The sequence below is a fragment of the Diprion similis genome, chromosome 1 (genome assembly GCF_021155765.1).
Source record: "Diprion similis isolate iyDipSimi1 chromosome 1, iyDipSimi1.1, whole genome shotgun sequence".
Taxonomy (NCBI): domain Eukaryota; kingdom Metazoa; phylum Arthropoda; class Insecta; order Hymenoptera; family Diprionidae; genus Diprion; species Diprion similis.
Window position 1 is genome coordinate 5,998,393 of NC_060105.1, and position 17,178 is coordinate 6,015,570.

The following is a 17,178-nucleotide window of genomic DNA, read 5'->3' on the forward strand; positions in this document are numbered from 1 at the left end:
TTCGATCGGAGATCCCGCAATAATCCTCGGGATGTTCTTTACGTGTCGCATACGTAATACCGTGTAGAATAAGACACGATCCTGACACTTTACAGCCGAAACATTCATTCGGTCGTTACAAGTATATATACGGGCATACATTTCGTTCTATCGGCAGGTGCAGGCTTGATAGTCTCGTGGCGCCGTCAACTTATTCGCAAATTGTCCGAATCGCACCGTCTAACTATCGTAAGGTATGTGCTGAAATGATCCTTTCCTTTCCTTAATTTACGTCATTGCCTCAATACTTCCGGACAAATTTGAGCCGTTGTATCTTCGACAAAGCAGTTTCCTATCTATACACTTATGTTTTAGTGATTATCACAGGTTTACCAACTGGATAGCTTACGGTTAGGATCGGCATACCACGCGGATTAATTTAGGAATGAGATTATACATTTATTCACTTATGACATGATACAAATTTCAAGCTTCAATAGTACAGAATACAAAGATTAAAATTGGAATACAGCTGGATCAAACTGTCGCAATAATTACATTATTTCTCTTCGGTATGTGAAAACCCCGAGTCCCAGCTCGGACAGTTCATTAAGAAAGAGAAATTAATTAACAACGCTACTAATTCTAATCCATGACTTAATAGTAGGTACAGAAAGCTTTGAGGATCGGCTAATTCCAGCGGAGGCCGGTTTAAGGACGACCGATTTTTCAACCCAATAATATCAAAAAGCACGTTTCATCGCTGTTTCTGATTCTTGTGGCGATGCATATTTCGCGTCCTCCGTCATGTCCAAGAGGGTTGAGTGAGCTGCAATTTAAACAACCTTATCTGTCATGTTACGGGGAAAATTATTGAGCAGATCAAGAGAAAAAAAACGTAAATATAAATTCATATATAAGACCCACCAGCTTCAGCATCGAGCTGAATAGCCCAGGCGTTGATTTCGTGAACACTCGGTTTATCCTCGACGTTATGATCGGCGAAAAGCTCGAGGTTATTGTTCTCTCTAACGTCGAAAATTGACTTGATGAGGGAAAACTTTTTCACGTACGATTCCGTGATCACGCCGCCCGGATCTTCGTCCACCTCGAAGTGGATCTTTGCTGGCGGTAAAATGGACTTTGATACGCGGTTAACTTTGTTCAGACGCTGGCGCATCTTCACGTATAGATCACAGATGTAGTTTTTTCTCGTCACTTTTCTAATCGCTGGCGACCACCAGCGATCACGCGCCGTCGAATTCGCGGTCGGAGCTAACTTGTTCGGCGATTTTGTAGTACTCGTACACTCGGAGATGACGATATCCGACATCTTGGACCCTCTCGGATATCAGCACGAAGATGACTCGGCCTCTCTGATTGCAAAGTCTATGTATAATACGAACTTAGTTCGGAGGCTGACCGACGATTCGCACAAACCGCGCAAATTGAACGCTGACTTCAGATTTCCAAATTATAAAGAAGATCAAAGAAGAACTCGACAAGCATTGCTCAAAGTTTCTCGCTGCACTTACCCGTGTCAGATTGGAATCGAAAGTATTCTTAAAGTTATTAGTTCGATTTCGCGTTTCTTTGATCGAGTTTATAAGATTAATACTAAATACGTGTCTACTTGAATCTGATTTTTACGACGGTACTCAATCATTTCTGACACGCTCACGATCTGATATTCTTATGATAATTCATACGTGATTTATTAACAACCGCACACCAAAGCCTTTAGGCTATAAATTAATCTTCGCCACGTCGATATAATCGGTCAATAATTCGAATTGCGTTAAAATTACGACAAACTACAGCAATTCACGAAAGAATTAATTTGTTACAGATCGATGATTTTGTTCTACTTTTTATATCGCGCATTATTCATCGAAATTGCACAAATTATCTACAGACCTTCATTCCGATCACGCTCTATTTGCAATTTTTAACTGCAAAACGGTTCGCAGTTTAAGCTGCTATTATATACAGGATGTATTGAAATTTGATGTATTTACAGAATAGAATTTATTAATACAAATCAAACAAACAGTTAAAATCCATGTACTTCCTAATCTCCATATCATTTACAATCCGATCGTATACCTATAACCAAGATAATAACTACAACAACAGTAACAGCAATTATAATAATAATAGAAATTTTCATCTTTCATATCAGAATTCCAGCTCTTGTTTTTTTCTCTTTTACTAGTAATAATAATAAAAAAATAAAAACGAAAATAACAAAAAAAAAAAAAAAAAACACTGCACCATATGACATCGTATGAATATTCAAAACATCGCATATTTTATACACCTCGAACTTATATAAGCTTATTAATAAAACTGAAGATAAATTGCAGACAGTTTGCCTTTTTTCGCATACATAAATCACATTATCCGATTCATCTAACGATATAATATAATTATAAATATAAATACAATATGAATCTATGCGTGAAAATGCGAATAGACGACAACCTCGTAATTTCTATTAGATATCGCGAAACCTTGAAATTTGCATCGTGTTTCTGTATGATCGAAAAGCATGAGAATTCTGGAAAAATTATTGGAAAAACAATTTTTCTTTTTGAGGTTTCCTGGTTAACTCGAGATCCACAGAGTGAAACACTAAGTTGGATATTATTTCAAAAGTCTTGAATAGATCTATCCAATGACCATATAATAATTGAACTACTTATCTCCAATTGTCCGTTAATTCTTTCAAGACTAACTTTTATTAGCAAATCATTTAAATAAAAATTCTAATCCTTATTCGAGTGGTGATTAGATTTGTTTCTAACAATTTCCATTCGTCATACGAAGTTAAAAAAACCGCTGAAATTCCATTACAAAAATTAAATGCCTCTGTAGATTTAATAATGGAAAACTTTTACACTCATAAATGTCGTGGATGGAAGAATAGTTCAATAACTACGCGGTCCTTGGATACGTCTTTTCAAATTTTATGCGATCCATTAATGTTCCGCTCGGTACTTCTCAGTTAATCTAAATAATCTGAACGAGTAACGCTTCTTTTCGAACAATTGGCTAAACGAAAAAATTCAGAAACACAGTTTATTTTTTCTTTTTTCTAGATATCACGTAAATTGGAATTACGAATTTTTCGTTTGTTGGCATGTTCACGTGGACACGGACATACTTAAATTGACACTTATATATCATACATGTACAACACACACACACACACACACGAATAAATTTCGACTTATATTCATAACATTTTCAATTGCCTTGCATCTATTACTCAGGGGAACCCTAATATTCGCCACGCATTATACACACAAATATCCTATGACAAAAATTATCAAATAAAGTGAAAACTGTGCCAAGTTATAAAAATGGCCGGATGTTCAGCCTGAGAAAGATACGAAACGCGGGAATTAATTTCTGGTCGAATTTAAAACGTCGGCTCGGCGGATAAAACAATTGGCGAATACCTAAGAACTAGATACTCGGTCAATTATAAATGAAATTTTAGTCAAATATCAAAAATAGAATAAAAAAAGTGGAAAATACGTTTCGTCGATCTTGGCACATTTTTCAACATATTTTACAAGAACAAAGTAACACTAAAACAATTATTCAACATTTTGGGATACAACTTTAAACTTTTTATATAATAATGATTGCTCGCATCGTGCGAGGCTCGCGGTGGTTGGAACCGTCCTTGAAAAAAACCACGCGTGTTACGTTCGAAATTTGCATTATTTATCGTTTCATTGACACGCGATCGAAATAATTATTCGATCAACGCGTCAGTTTTGCCCGTCGAAGAATTTGGAATTTGAATCGTGACTAAAATTATAAAAGACAATCTTAAGGAGTGATGATATGATTAATTTGCAAAAAAAAAACATCGATTTGACGATTGAGAAAAATGAGGAGAATTTCAGTCTTAGAGTAAACCATCAATTTATGCGGTAAATCGTAGGTGAATATTTTAATAAATTTTGTTACAATTTTTAACCAGCGACTTTTAAAAACTGTAGGCCAAAATTTATTCAACATATCCAACGCACGTAAGATTCGACAAATTTTTCCACGTGAAAAATAATTACATCATCATAGGCTGTCACCATGTTCATCTGACCAGTGACACGATGACGATGACGTTAAATAAATACAGATGAACATTGTGAGACAGTCTATAAACTACCCTATTGCCAAATGTTACAGAGCAAGTAGGATGTAAATAAAATTTCAGTCGGTCGTAAACACTTCACAACATTTTTCTCAGGTCTTAAAGAAAGAAAGAAGCAGAATCATAGCGAGACTTTGAGATCCGATGAAACCGAGATGTGAGAGAAAGTAAAGGAAATATTAGCGTCGAAGATCCGCGCCGAATTTCAAGGATAGTTTGTAATATGGGGAGGAAAATTATTCGTGAAATTGCGTCACGACGAAGTCAGCTGCGGCTGCATCGCAGTGACGGATGAGAATAACGAGACGATAGCGATTTTTCAGCTTTTGAAAACGACGTCGTTATATTTGACGATGGGTACCCATTGAAAAATGCTAATATCCGGAGATTCGCATTCGGCACTGCGATCAGCCCAAGTTTTTCGCACCGTGTTACGAAAATTAGCTTCCTCCGGCGCATGACGATGTACGAAAGCTGTACAAGTACAACTGCGGCATTTATCGAGCTTCTCCAGGCTCGCTTAATTAAACCAGCCGAACGTGCAGAACTTATACAGCCGTTCGTAATCACTTCGAACGTCAAATCTTCGCCGCCAAATTACGGTGATAAAGATCTCGTCATTACCTCCTCGGGAATCTTTCGGTTCGTATGCAGGCTTGTCGGATGCGAAGAAAGTTTTAAAACGAAGCCGCGTCCTCCCGAGAGCACTGGTTCACCCTATTAACGAGGAAGTAACGAGTTCTTCGATTATTCCGTTCTCGTTGAACAAAAATAAAATAAAAATTTATGCACCTTTTTTAAAGTATCGTCATTCCGTCGGATGATTTTTTTTTTTTTTTTCTTTCTTTCTTTTGCAAATTTTGCTTATCTTCTCTAAGAGAGGGAGGGAGGGATATTTTTACGGTTAAATTGTATAATACATTTCATTTATCTCACCCTGAAGATCTTATCGATTTCTCCTAAAGAGTCATGACGATGATGAATAATCGACGATGAGACAAGAATTCCTGTCTCCTAACCGAATCGAGGAAACTTTCGACGGGCAATTCTTTATCTCTCTCAAGTTGACGTGGGGTGAGACGAGCTTCATTTTTAAGAAGTCTGGATCTTCTCTCTTCGTATTTACAGTCAATTCTTCAATGAGAGAAATAAAGTCGAAACGGCTCACGTTTCTCATGATATTCATGTGCCGCATTTCTCAACGGATCGCAACAATGCAGAGTAACTGAAACGATACGGCGGTGAAAATTTAGTATTATACAGTTATTATTTTTGCCTGCAAATTACATTTTATTTTTGACGGTAAAATTATTGTAGAGAGAGAAAGAGAGAGAGAGAAAAAACAGACGAACAAAGTTGACTTGAGAATTTCTCGGTGGATGTATTATTCCGGTGTTATGTTGTACGCGATATCAATTGAAAATATTCGCAGTCTGTTAAACAAGGTCGAAGTGACTCCCGGCTTTCAGGACTCGTGCAACAACACTCGTGTCAAATACTGTCGCTGGTAGATCGCTGCTTGAATAGACAGACGTCTTGCTTGGGAATTCGATTCGAGCTTCGTTCGATAACCGAGAACCGCATATTGCGAATTTTAACAAGTACAGGCTATAGCTGAACAGCTGAATTGGCAATGAATCAATACATCATTTCGAAACGTGTTCGCGATGGAATTTGGCTCTTTCTTCGTCTCTTTCGTTTCTCACATCTCATATTGGAGATATGCGACAAACTCTACTTCAGAGATTACTGATTAACTACTTACGTTCTCCAGGAACAACCGAGGCTCATTTTACTCCTACGATGCTCGCAGTTATCACGGATTATTTATTGGGAATATTTTTCTTCCAGATATCCTCCAGCACCGTGCAACCGGAAAAGGAGGCTCACGACGAGAGCGCGGTGATCGGTAAGTCTGATTACTACTCTAATCCGCACCCAAGTATAATATCGACAACATCCCGTTTTCAAATCGCAGTCTATGAACGGAAACGTTCGTTTCGAATCGGAGACAAAAGAACCGCTCCACGTATAAGTATTGCAAAACATGATAACGAATCATCTTTTTTTTTTTTATTTTAATGCTTCCTCCTATTCTCATTTCTCTCAAATTTCTTTCACCGTCGCTTCGCTGCTGTCAAGCTACGCAAAACAACAGAGAAAAATTGTTTTCGATGATTAAAGTGAAAAAATGAGGCGCAATTTAAAAGATAAATAATATATATATCGCATGGACAGAGACGCGTAATTGAAAAATATTGAAAACGAAAGTTGCGCGATTGTTTATTCGAATTTGAAAAGCGGCCGCACCGATCACCAAGCCAAGAAATAATATCAACGCTGAAATTCCGGAAGAATAACTTTTGAGTAAACAGATTATCCGACAGGTGGATCTGCGCGTTCCATTTCAACGACATCATCCGACTGACCGACCTGGACGTTCCTATTTATCTACTATACACGCTTTGACTTACCGAAGATTACGACGAGCACTGTTCTCCTCTTACAGCGATAATAGAGAGTAGTAGTAGTGGTGCTAGTATTATTATTATTATCAATATTATTACTACAGACACTCTATTGGAAGTAACAATAAGCAGGTACATGTAGTTAGGTACCTTGATAAGGCTAAAATGTAGACTCGATCCGATCGTGAGTCACTAGTTTTATTTTAGCTGCAGCCCGACAAGTCTAACGCAAAAAAATCCCGGTGAAAATTTAACTAAACAATAAAAAATTGGCAAGCGGTATAACAACAATTTCGCATGTCTCGGCGCAGGTGTACTGAAGAGAAATTTGCAAAAATTTTCACCGCCGTCTATCGAAGCAGCGTTAATTATTTGCGAAAAGATCGCTTATATCGCTGCACGGAGGGAAAGGATTATTTGAGTCCGAAAGTGATATTCGTTTGATTAAACTAAACGCGGCGAACGCAATATATTTACTTAATTAATTCAACAAAATACTTTTCTTAATCTAACAAAATTTAATCGAATCAATCGAAACGACACGTATTTTCAATCCTTCGTCCCAAGCTACAGACGGATACGGTTTCCGGTTCTTAGGGAGGATTCAACTAAATTTTGCTTAAATGAATATATATTCCGTTCGCCAGATTTATATCACTTGGCTCAAATAATCCTTTCCCTCCGTGTGCGCGCAATGCACCTGAAGATTTTGCCTCTCTCTACTCGCATGCTACTTCAAAATGTTTAAAAATTGATGCGAAACAAACAGCTGACAGGGCGACATCCGTCAGTCAATTAGATATAATTCTCCCACTGCCTAGACAGCGTTGTCTGTATTGTTTAACGATGACTGTCACGAATTGGAATGTCATACGATGAAATTCTGCAACGGTATTTCGAACGTGAAGATTCCGCAGTCGTAGGCGGGACCGATAATTGATTTTCACTCACCGAACGGCTCTCTGCACTACAGCAGTAGCAGCAGCAGCAGCATCGTCTCGGTTTTTCTCATACAGTAAAGGTATTACACATTTTTACATTCGGCAATATGAATGTCACGTGACATACGTTCCCTCGTCTAATGAATTAACTCCTATTCAATTCTAATACCCAAGTTACTGGGTACCGCATGCAGTGGAATTATACCCACGGTATACGAATTATTCACATAGCGGAATGGAGTAGACCGGAAAATGGAGATTTGCTTACGTCGAACAGATTGAAAATTCAACGTGTGGTAGCTGGTTTTATTTCTTATATTTTTTTCCACTTTTTGCTTTTCTGTTTTTTTTTTCCACACGTGTGTACAATACACGCCGTGCGAAGTTCAATGTCGCCAGGTGTACCTGATATGAATGTCGCGTTACGTAAAGTCGTTACTTGGTGAACACAAGAAGACAAATACCGTTATTATACCTACGATACCTGCACGATGTTGAAATTTTCATGCGTTAAAAAATAAGTAACATGACGAAACGAGACATATTTTCAATCCCTGCTTCGTCTCAAAATGCAGAGGGTGGGAAAAAAGGAAGGAAGAAATTGTCATGGTTTTGTTTGTTTTTATAACGGGGGATAAAAGTGCGATTCTTGTTCTTATATTTCACATTTCGCATCCCCCCTCCTCCCTCACTCACTCACTCACTCGCTCTCTCGCCCTCTCTCTCTTCATTCTTTTTCTCCCCTTAAGTATCGCAATTCAGGTCGACGTACGCTGGATAAATCTGCAGAGCAAATCCCGGGTCCGATCGATCCTCACGGACACGTATGATATTTTACTCCATTTCTGGTCGTACATGCGCACCAGCTGCTCGGTTAGTCGCATACTATCATCAATAGGGATCGCATGCAGTATCAATTCCACGTATGTATAACTCAATTAATTTACTCCGCGCTAATTTGCGAACTAGACGAGATGCTCGATGCAGCGGTTATTGCGTACCACGATGCAAATTTACCGCTTTGACCTGCAGCGACGATTGCTGCTCCTGATACTGCAGGATATTATACGATGCAATATAAAATATGTGTTATATATATATTATATAAATATATACATATGTCAAAGCAACCGTTTGTTACTTCGAATAAATTTTTCACAACGAATTTCTATGGGTAATATTATTACTTTAGGATCGTTCCGATTATGTAATGTTATGGAAATACGGAGAGATTCTTCTTTTCGTCGTTATATGGGAAAACGAATATCGAAAGATTGTCGAAATCACTTTGTATGAATAACAAGTCGTAGCCGCGGGTCCAACGGTTCTTGGCGTTGATTTATTCGACCGAGAATTTAAAATACACGCTATAAAATACTCGTTACAAATTATATAGCATGGTGGGTACGACCCCGTGTAATATCCTTGGGAAATTCCGAAACTCCAGGCTCGTTCGCCCCGTTAAGAACTGCAAAAATTTTCTCTAAGTATGAATTCCGGGTAGTTTGGAATTCGTCAAGTTTTTCTTCTCGATTCTTTCATTTGTTTATTTGTCTTGCTTATCTTTTCGATTGCACGTGAATAGGCGGGTACACGCGTTCACTGCGAGGTTGCTGTACGATAACATACAGCTTCTCATTAGAAGATTAGATACAAAATTGACGTCGAGATGGCGAGCTGGATCGGTGTAATCGCCGATAACGATCCCGATCCAATTTGAGACGATTTTCTCCCATTGCAACTTGTATTTCGTTTATACATGACATATTACGACACTCGCGAAGAAAGATCATCTCTCAAGATTAATTTTCTGTCCTTCGACTTATGTAAAAAGAAAAAAAAAAAAAATGTTAGCACTTAAGATTATTATCATTGAAGAAAGTAAATATATATATATATGTATAATATATAAATCGTTTATCGTAAAATTCTCAATATTGGAGACGATTTTAATTATTGGATTAGAATTTGTCACATACTGATCCGGTTTTTGGGCCTTGACAGGTGTGTGTTCGGCGAAACAATCCTTACCTGAAACAAGGAATGAAGAAAATATCGAATTTTAGTAAAATGCATATCGATCGTTAAAAACGGTTTTGTACAACAAGAATAACAACATCAACAACAATTGTTATAATCTAAACCTTTAGCGGCAGAAATCTGACAGCTTGTAGCCGCGACTAGAGGGGTGAGTTTCATTAGCACCAAGGTAATACACGCTGTACACCGTGCAGAATTGTTGTTGCCGTTTCGAACGTGTGCTTGCACGGCATTGTGGGATGAGTTTAACGAGACTAATTGAACGCGAGGCGCGACTGACAAATTTAATCAGTAAACAATCGCTGCGCTGAGTGTTCCTCATACTTGTATACGTATATTTATATATACAATTTAGATTTTACATTACACGTGTAATTAATTTATGACAGCAACTATCATTGTAGGCAGATGATCGAGCTGCCGCAGTAAAGAAATCGAACTCTTACGAAACATCACAGTTTCGAATGGCCGAAACTTGACGCTCAAACTTCCGAAAGATCTTAACTCCGACGAGTAAAAAATTTTCGATTATTTTCACCTTCGAAATCCTGGTAATTCTGATTTTTAATTTCACCGATTTTTACACCCACTCGGTGAGTAAATCATACCGTAGGTACGATTATATTTTAATTTCCGGAATTTCACTCTGTCGAAAGTTTACTTTTCGGAACTTTGAGCCGTTGGCTTTCCGACCATTCGAAACTCCTTTATTTCATAAAATTTTCGATTCTTCACTTCAAGCCTCGCCACTAAATAATTCGGAGCTTCAATCCCACCCCCTTTGCACTACACCGGAATTATTTATTACACTGCATAGTGGAAGAAAAATTGAATATTGAAAAAGGGTAAGAAGGTGTTGATATAATCAAGTCAGGAAGAAACCCGAGATATATAGGTCGCGGGATGGACCGCTCGGAATATTGATCGGTGCAGTCGACGAGGTTCTGCCCCCGACGATAGTCGAGGGTGGTCGAGGGCGAAGCGTTATGCACCACTGCTTTAAAACAACCTCGTATGCGGAAATATCGCGGGCGAACAGCGTGACGAGTGCACTGCAAAACCCGGTTTCTCTTTGATCGGTAAATTAATGAACTATGATTATACGCGGCGGCGTCGAGAGTTCTCAAAGTCGTTTATACCTCGGTGTCTGCACACTACGTTGCAGGACGAGCAAGTGGCTCTTCGTCCTCTTTAAATTGCCCGACTTCTTATCACGCGACTAATCGGATCGCCGGTTAGAATTTAACCTTATACTTTGATCTCGAAAATTCCGCCACTTATAAGATTGACTCCGAATTAATTCCTTCGATTCTCTCTTTCCCTCTCTTTTTCTCGAGTCGAATCAAATTCTCTCCCTTGATATTCGCTCCAAAGTATCTGTACCTACGCCTTATATTGAAAGATTACAGGCAGAATCACTCAAAGGAAAATTATCGACGGGTAAAAAACCAATTACTCATACTTGACAATTTATTACCGCGTCAATGAAGATGAAAAGGGGCTGATTCGTCGTCATTTTATCAACCGCATTCTATAAACTCTCGGTAATCCGTCGACGAATGAATAATATAGAAAATAAAATAAAATCAGCGCAATGTTTTTGATTGTTGTTGTTGTTGTTTTTTTATTTTCAATATTTATTCTTTTTCTTTTTTATATGCAAACTTACGCGTCCCTATTTTTTTTTATCTTGTTACCATTTTCGAAAATTCATGAACGTCACTTCGGCGCTCCACGGTTGTTAGTAATTTTCCTGCCAGCAACGTTCAAGTCTCGAGGGACCCCGAAGGCTGCAAAACTAGGCGTCGCACGACTAGTCGCTGCAACTTTGGACAGTTTCGCAAACTCCTACATAGTATATATATATATATATATATATATATATATATATATATATATCTATATGTATTATATATGTATGTATGCAGTTTACCAAACTGAGTTAAATTCGTGTACCTTCGCTGCAACGTGTTCTTGTTATTATACCTGTACTGACAGGTTACGTCAGACGCGCGATTCAGACCTTGGTTATAACTTACAAGCCAACTTCAGGGTGACAGTATTGCAATTTCAGTGGCCACTGCAGCCAACCTTCGCTGCAGTAAACGGTAGCTTTTTTACCCGACCGAAATACTGTCCGAATTCCAAGTTTTTCCTTTTTTTTTCTTTGTGAAAACTTTTACATAAGATAAAAATTACGTAACTTTGGATAAAAAGCTGCGTACTCATGTTGTCGGAAAAGAATTGTTGTTCCCGAATGGCACAGAGTGGCGGCGTGACGTCAGTGAAGTTTAATTAATTTACCATATATGCAGATGTATAATACCATATATACAGTATACACGGTGTATATATACATATCGTAGATAGATTATACACAGCCTACATTTCAAAGGACAATTATGTTATTGTCTCTCATTGTCAGTTATAGCTGCATCTGCGAGAGAAAGACAAAAGTGTCGATGCGTGGATATAATGGCGAGACGACGAGAATCACCAGTTGCGGAAGATCGAGGGAACTTGTATAATAAATGAGTTGTACAAGTTTTTTTTTTTTTTCACGAGTGGCGAAATAAAAAAAAAGCAGAAGAAGAAGAAGAAAAAGCAAGAATGAGAAAAAAAACAGTGAACAAATAGCCACGCGTGTACGCGAATCTTAAATTCCTTGGGGTGAAGATCATTAGCGCGATTTGTTTGTCGTTTCTTTTTCAAGTTCATCCTTTTCGCATTCGCAAGCTTCCGCTTGTTTTGCGATTAGCATTTGTAGTGAAGCATGTTTAATTCTAATTCGTAAAATTCGTGGTCGTAGGTAAGGCACGTTGACCTTTTAGCCGATTTTTTGTTTCATATTTCAAGAAGTTGGAGGAAAATTGGCGTCACGCGACACGATCGTCGCTTAGCTGCAATCGTGATTTCGAGGAGAAGAGAAGAGACGAGGAAGCGGAGATGAACGAGGAGCGCGCAGCGTGTCAGTGTAGTAAACAATGGCTGGAAATAGAATAATTATTTATCCAAGCAGAACAAGCCTCGTGACCGAATAAGCGAGACGAAACCGCTCATATCCCGGCTTTTCCATTCCCCCGTCTTATTGCCGCCGATGCTGCTGATGATGCTGATGCCGATGCACCTTCAACCTCCGAAAATAACGAGTTTGAAGTTGAACACAAAAAATCGTTACCTAAACCCTTAAGATTGTCTGAAAATCAGCGAAGGATTAAAAAGAAGAAAATATGTTATGAAAATACGAGGAAACTTGTATGCATCCGCCAAAACAGAGCTCCGATTTTTATACGCGTATCAATCTAACGGGGTTATCAAAAACAGACGAACTATCGGACGCATTATTCTACATTACTCTTTAAACAAGCATCTTCATTCGACACGCGATCGAAGATCAAGACCTACCAGAGATAATGACTCGGCTGATCGCGATAAAAGGATTTCGAAAGATACCGCGGGTCGACAAGAAGGTTGTGAAAAAAAAATGTCAAGTTGTACGAAATAGTGGAATGAAATTGAAAAAGATGATTTGTACGTAAGTCACGATTTTAGACTAAAGCGATGCTAATTAAAACGTCGTTTTGTTACTTGATATTGACCGCACGCATACATTGCAGGTAAAAATTTCATCCCTTAAAACGAAAGATGAAAGTCTTGCATTTTTATAATTTTTTTTATTTATTTTTTTGCAAGAAATTTTCTGTGTTATTCGCTGGGTCAGACTTTTTTTCTGTTTTTCTATCTTGTCAAAGTCAAGAAGTTGTTAAACAAACGACACAGAGACAGACACGTTCCTTAGATGAAAATCTGCTCCTGTCAACACGCTTCTTCGATAATAATCACTGAATCCCTGGTTTAATTTTCAACGCGAAACACGTGTATAATGCACACAGAGAAAGAGCCAATTTCGTAAACGAAGAAGTTTACAGCATACAATAGAAAGTCTGAATAAGACTTGGAAAAAAAACCGCGAAGATTGAAAAAAGAAAAAAAATCTTGAGAAAAATCTTGTTTTTAAAGTGGAATGTATCTTTTCTTTTTTCTTTTCCTCGATCCTCTCGATCAGTTTGCTAACTCGTTGATATATGCACATAATACGAGATCCTTTGGAAATATGAAAAGATTTTGAACAAATAAAAAAACTGTGTGTGACAAGAAGGACACGAAACGAATGAAATCCAATAGGTTTTGAAACCTCGTGGGTAAATTTTTCGAAAACGTGTACGAACGATGATCCTGATGATGTTTCGCACAAGTCGAGTCTGTGCACGTCCCGTTTTTACGCTTTTGCAATTCTTTTTTCATCTCCTCTCTCCCGCGCCTTTGTCTCTTTGTATGACATTTAACACAGGTTCATACCTATATTCATTCGTACATGATGTACACCCATAGTGCGCGTACCGTAAGTATAATAAGGCACATACACCACGGGATAGAGTGAACAAGGAATATTTTATTTCGCGTTGTAGTCGCGCAACGCTTTCGTGCACTACACACCAACGCGTGATACCCGCGATATTTCTTTCTCCGTCCCCCTTTACCGACCCCTTCCACCTCCTGCAGTCTAAAAATATTCCCAACCGACCAACTCCGTCCGCGAGCTTGCAGTACGCCTACCTACGACCAGCCAGCTCTTCTCTCGGTTACTCTCGAAAGCTTCGAACCTTCTCTTGGGAAAAGTTCAAAAGCCACTAGGATCACCCTGACGCGATACGCGGCTTATAATATCTCTTGTCAAAGCTAAACGCCGTAGAGAGATTCCCGTATAAATGCAGGATTTCCATGTTTATATGTATAGATTGTATGTATCATTCAAATTTTCCACGTTTTTTATATCAAGTAGTTTCGACCATTAAATCGTGCGTAGTTTTCATCAGCGGGGAATCGACCGGGAATAAACGTTCGACGGTTGGTCGGATTCGTTGACTGGACTCTTCGAGAGTCCATGGTTCATGGTCTGCGGTTAAGCTGAGAGCCAAGTAGAGAGAGAAAGAGAGACCAAAAGTAGACAGGCCTCAGACGGGGCGTAAACGGATACGTCTCGCAATTAGATAATACGATGGATCTCAATGTTGGGTCTGTGTGGTGAAAAAGAATTGGACGACACGCTCTTCAATTTTAAGCCTGAAAGTGTGCCTCGCACGCCTACGCCGACGGTGATGATCGACCGGTTAAATCGTTGATGATTGTAAAACTGGCCTGATCGTACTCTTTCGACACTGTCGCTTTCAATTCAGTGACTAATCAAACCGTGGGTTTGTGATTTTTCTCCCAACACGGCAGCAGCAATTCCACTCCTTTTTATCTTGGCCATTAACATCTTTTTTTAGCGATGTAAGCGTAATTTAGCGATGGGCATTGAGCTGAAAATAATCGATACATCGGTTAATCGAGTCCATATAAGTAATCGGACACGACTCGATTGAATCGGTAAAAATGAATCGATTATTTCGTATTTTTTTTTTTTTTTTTTTTGAAACGCTGCACATGAAACCAAAATTTTGTAAATTTCAGTATATGTATAGTCTTAATAGCGGAAAAGTTTTTTCATCATTTATAGTTCCATTTGAAATATTTTTCAACTTCGGGTGAAAATGTTCATTTATCTTTCACTTATTATATCAAGTAGGTAATTAGTAAATAAGACAATGATAATAATTGATACTTTAATCACATAAATTGATGTTGTATCGCGTCGTTCATGGGAGGAAAAAACAAAAACTAATTGTGAGGAAAAGTAATAGAGTTTGAAAAATAATCGATCATATTTTCTTTTTCCCACAAAATTTTCAAGAGTAGTTCAAAATTCCAAGCTCAGTTACAATAACGATTCGTGCTTAGGAAAAACAGTCATATCGCGATGTTGGAATTTTTTTAAATTGGAATCTTACTTCCTTAAAAAGTCATTGTAGAAATAAGAAAAAAGTGACTTTTCCACGATGTTTCGTTACGATAACGTTACGAACTTCAGTCTGGTTGGAACTCGCACGTTCACCTCTTACCCCGTATAATTTCAAGGGTAAACGATCCGCTTGTTCCGGCTGTATCATCCGCGTGTTACACCCAAGACTCTCTCTTTGGGTGACGACGCGAACTCGGGGATTAAAAATGGATTGAAGACGCGGAGGCTTCTTGATGTGCCAACAAGTGGACGGCCGCGGATTCATTTATACCTATAGTTATATATTTTTAGATGACACGAAAGCCTATTCTGTCCAATCTATATATACTATTATATACATGCCTACATGCATACCAACACCGCACCGCACACGCGATTCCGCTCCGTGTGTATAATATTACCCCGTCTCGCCGCGACGATTTGCGAGCAGCGTGTCTCTGTTACACAATACCCAACACACGTGCAAACGCATCTTTCGGTTTATATCATTACAACGAAGCCAAGACTCCGTCACAAAGTCGCGTCTGTATCTCACCTGTCTTCGAAATTATTGTTATATACGTATAATAAAGTAACCCGTGAGGATAGAAGAACCAGGAATAGGGGAAAACCGTGCACGACGATAATACTCGATCAATTTTTTTTTTTTTTTTTCATCTACTCTTCTTTTTCTACCAGGTATTTCCAGACTCGTCATGGATCAAAGAAGCAGACCGGATCACGCGAATTTGCATACCTACACGCGTCGTGTTCGTCGGACATTAAACGCAGGTAGAAACCAATTACGAATGTACCAAGGAACGAGGGGCACGAGAAGCCGACTAATTTGGAAACCGGCCAGTTGGATTAATTAAATTTTTACCCGTTAGCACCCACGTTCTTCGTATCTTACTCGTCTTTTTGTTGTACAAATGCAGCTTGCATGGAAAGGGATCGGCTTCGTGCCGCATGTGGTATTCCATGCGAAAATTTACTACCATAAGTACGTAAAACAGCATTAGGCGAAGAAAAAAATGTAGAAAAACGAGATCTCGCGCAACGAAGACGACCCAACGCCTGTGATCCAGGTCTGGGTCATTCGGCAGTTCCTGCTGCATCTCTGCAATTGGAGAGGAGATGATCGTCCGCGTGTTGCAGGGCACGTATGTATGTTCGCACACCTTACTAGTTACCTCAGGGCAGCCACACTCCGCATTTCGTTCCCAAATAAGCTCCTCCGAGCATCTGTACTTGGCATTTGCCTGGTCATGAATGGAGGGCCAGAAGAAGGAGTCAGACTCCAAGGCACGTATATGCCTACTATTTATACACGCTGCCGTCTTTCAGCGCGTACACATTCACGTCTGCGACCTAATGCCTCTTGGCCGTTGTGGTACACCTGCAACAGCCTCCGACGTAAAGCCAGTTTTACCATCCCTGCAGCGTGCAGGCACATGATTAGGTGCAGGAAACAGTAGTTTGGCCGGACGAATTGGCTCTGGATAATCACTTGGGCCCGGCGATCGAAGAAGTCGAAAGGACCCATTTTCTGCCGTTTATAGTGGCGTTCAAATTGGTACGCAGAAGCGAAAAATCATTTATGCTGTCCCTTATAGTTTTTAACGTATTATACGATTATACGGCATAATACCGATAGATAGGATTACCCTGCTGCTTTATTCACGACGCCTAATCCACTTG

The 17,178-nt window shown here is 39.0% G+C and overlaps 2 protein-coding genes and 1 long non-coding RNA gene across 4 annotated transcripts in view; all 3 read right to left on the reverse strand.

Annotated features, from left to right (window-relative positions):
- LOC124409968 (serine/threonine-protein phosphatase 2B catalytic subunit 2-like) overlaps window positions 1-17,178 on the reverse strand; it is a 105,362-nt gene that overhangs the window by 71,950 nt on the left and 16,234 nt on the right. The window lies entirely within an intron of this gene.
- On the reverse strand, window positions 534-1,357 carry LOC124410024. The gene is made up of 2 exons (XM_046888135.1): window positions 907-1,357; window positions 534-808 (listed from the first exon to the last, which is right to left on the reverse strand). The coding sequence occupies exons 1-2, from the start codon at window positions 1,310-1,312 to the stop codon at window positions 723-725; spliced, it is 492 nt and encodes a 163-aa protein (XP_046744091.1). The 5' UTR covers window positions 1,313-1,357; the 3' UTR covers window positions 534-722.
- LOC124410033 lies at window positions 4,197-6,131 on the reverse strand. The gene is made up of 3 exons (XR_006929558.1): window positions 5,913-6,131; window positions 5,084-5,372; window positions 4,197-4,864 (listed from the first exon to the last, which is right to left on the reverse strand). It is a non-coding gene; the product is annotated as an uncharacterized LOC124410033 (long non-coding RNA).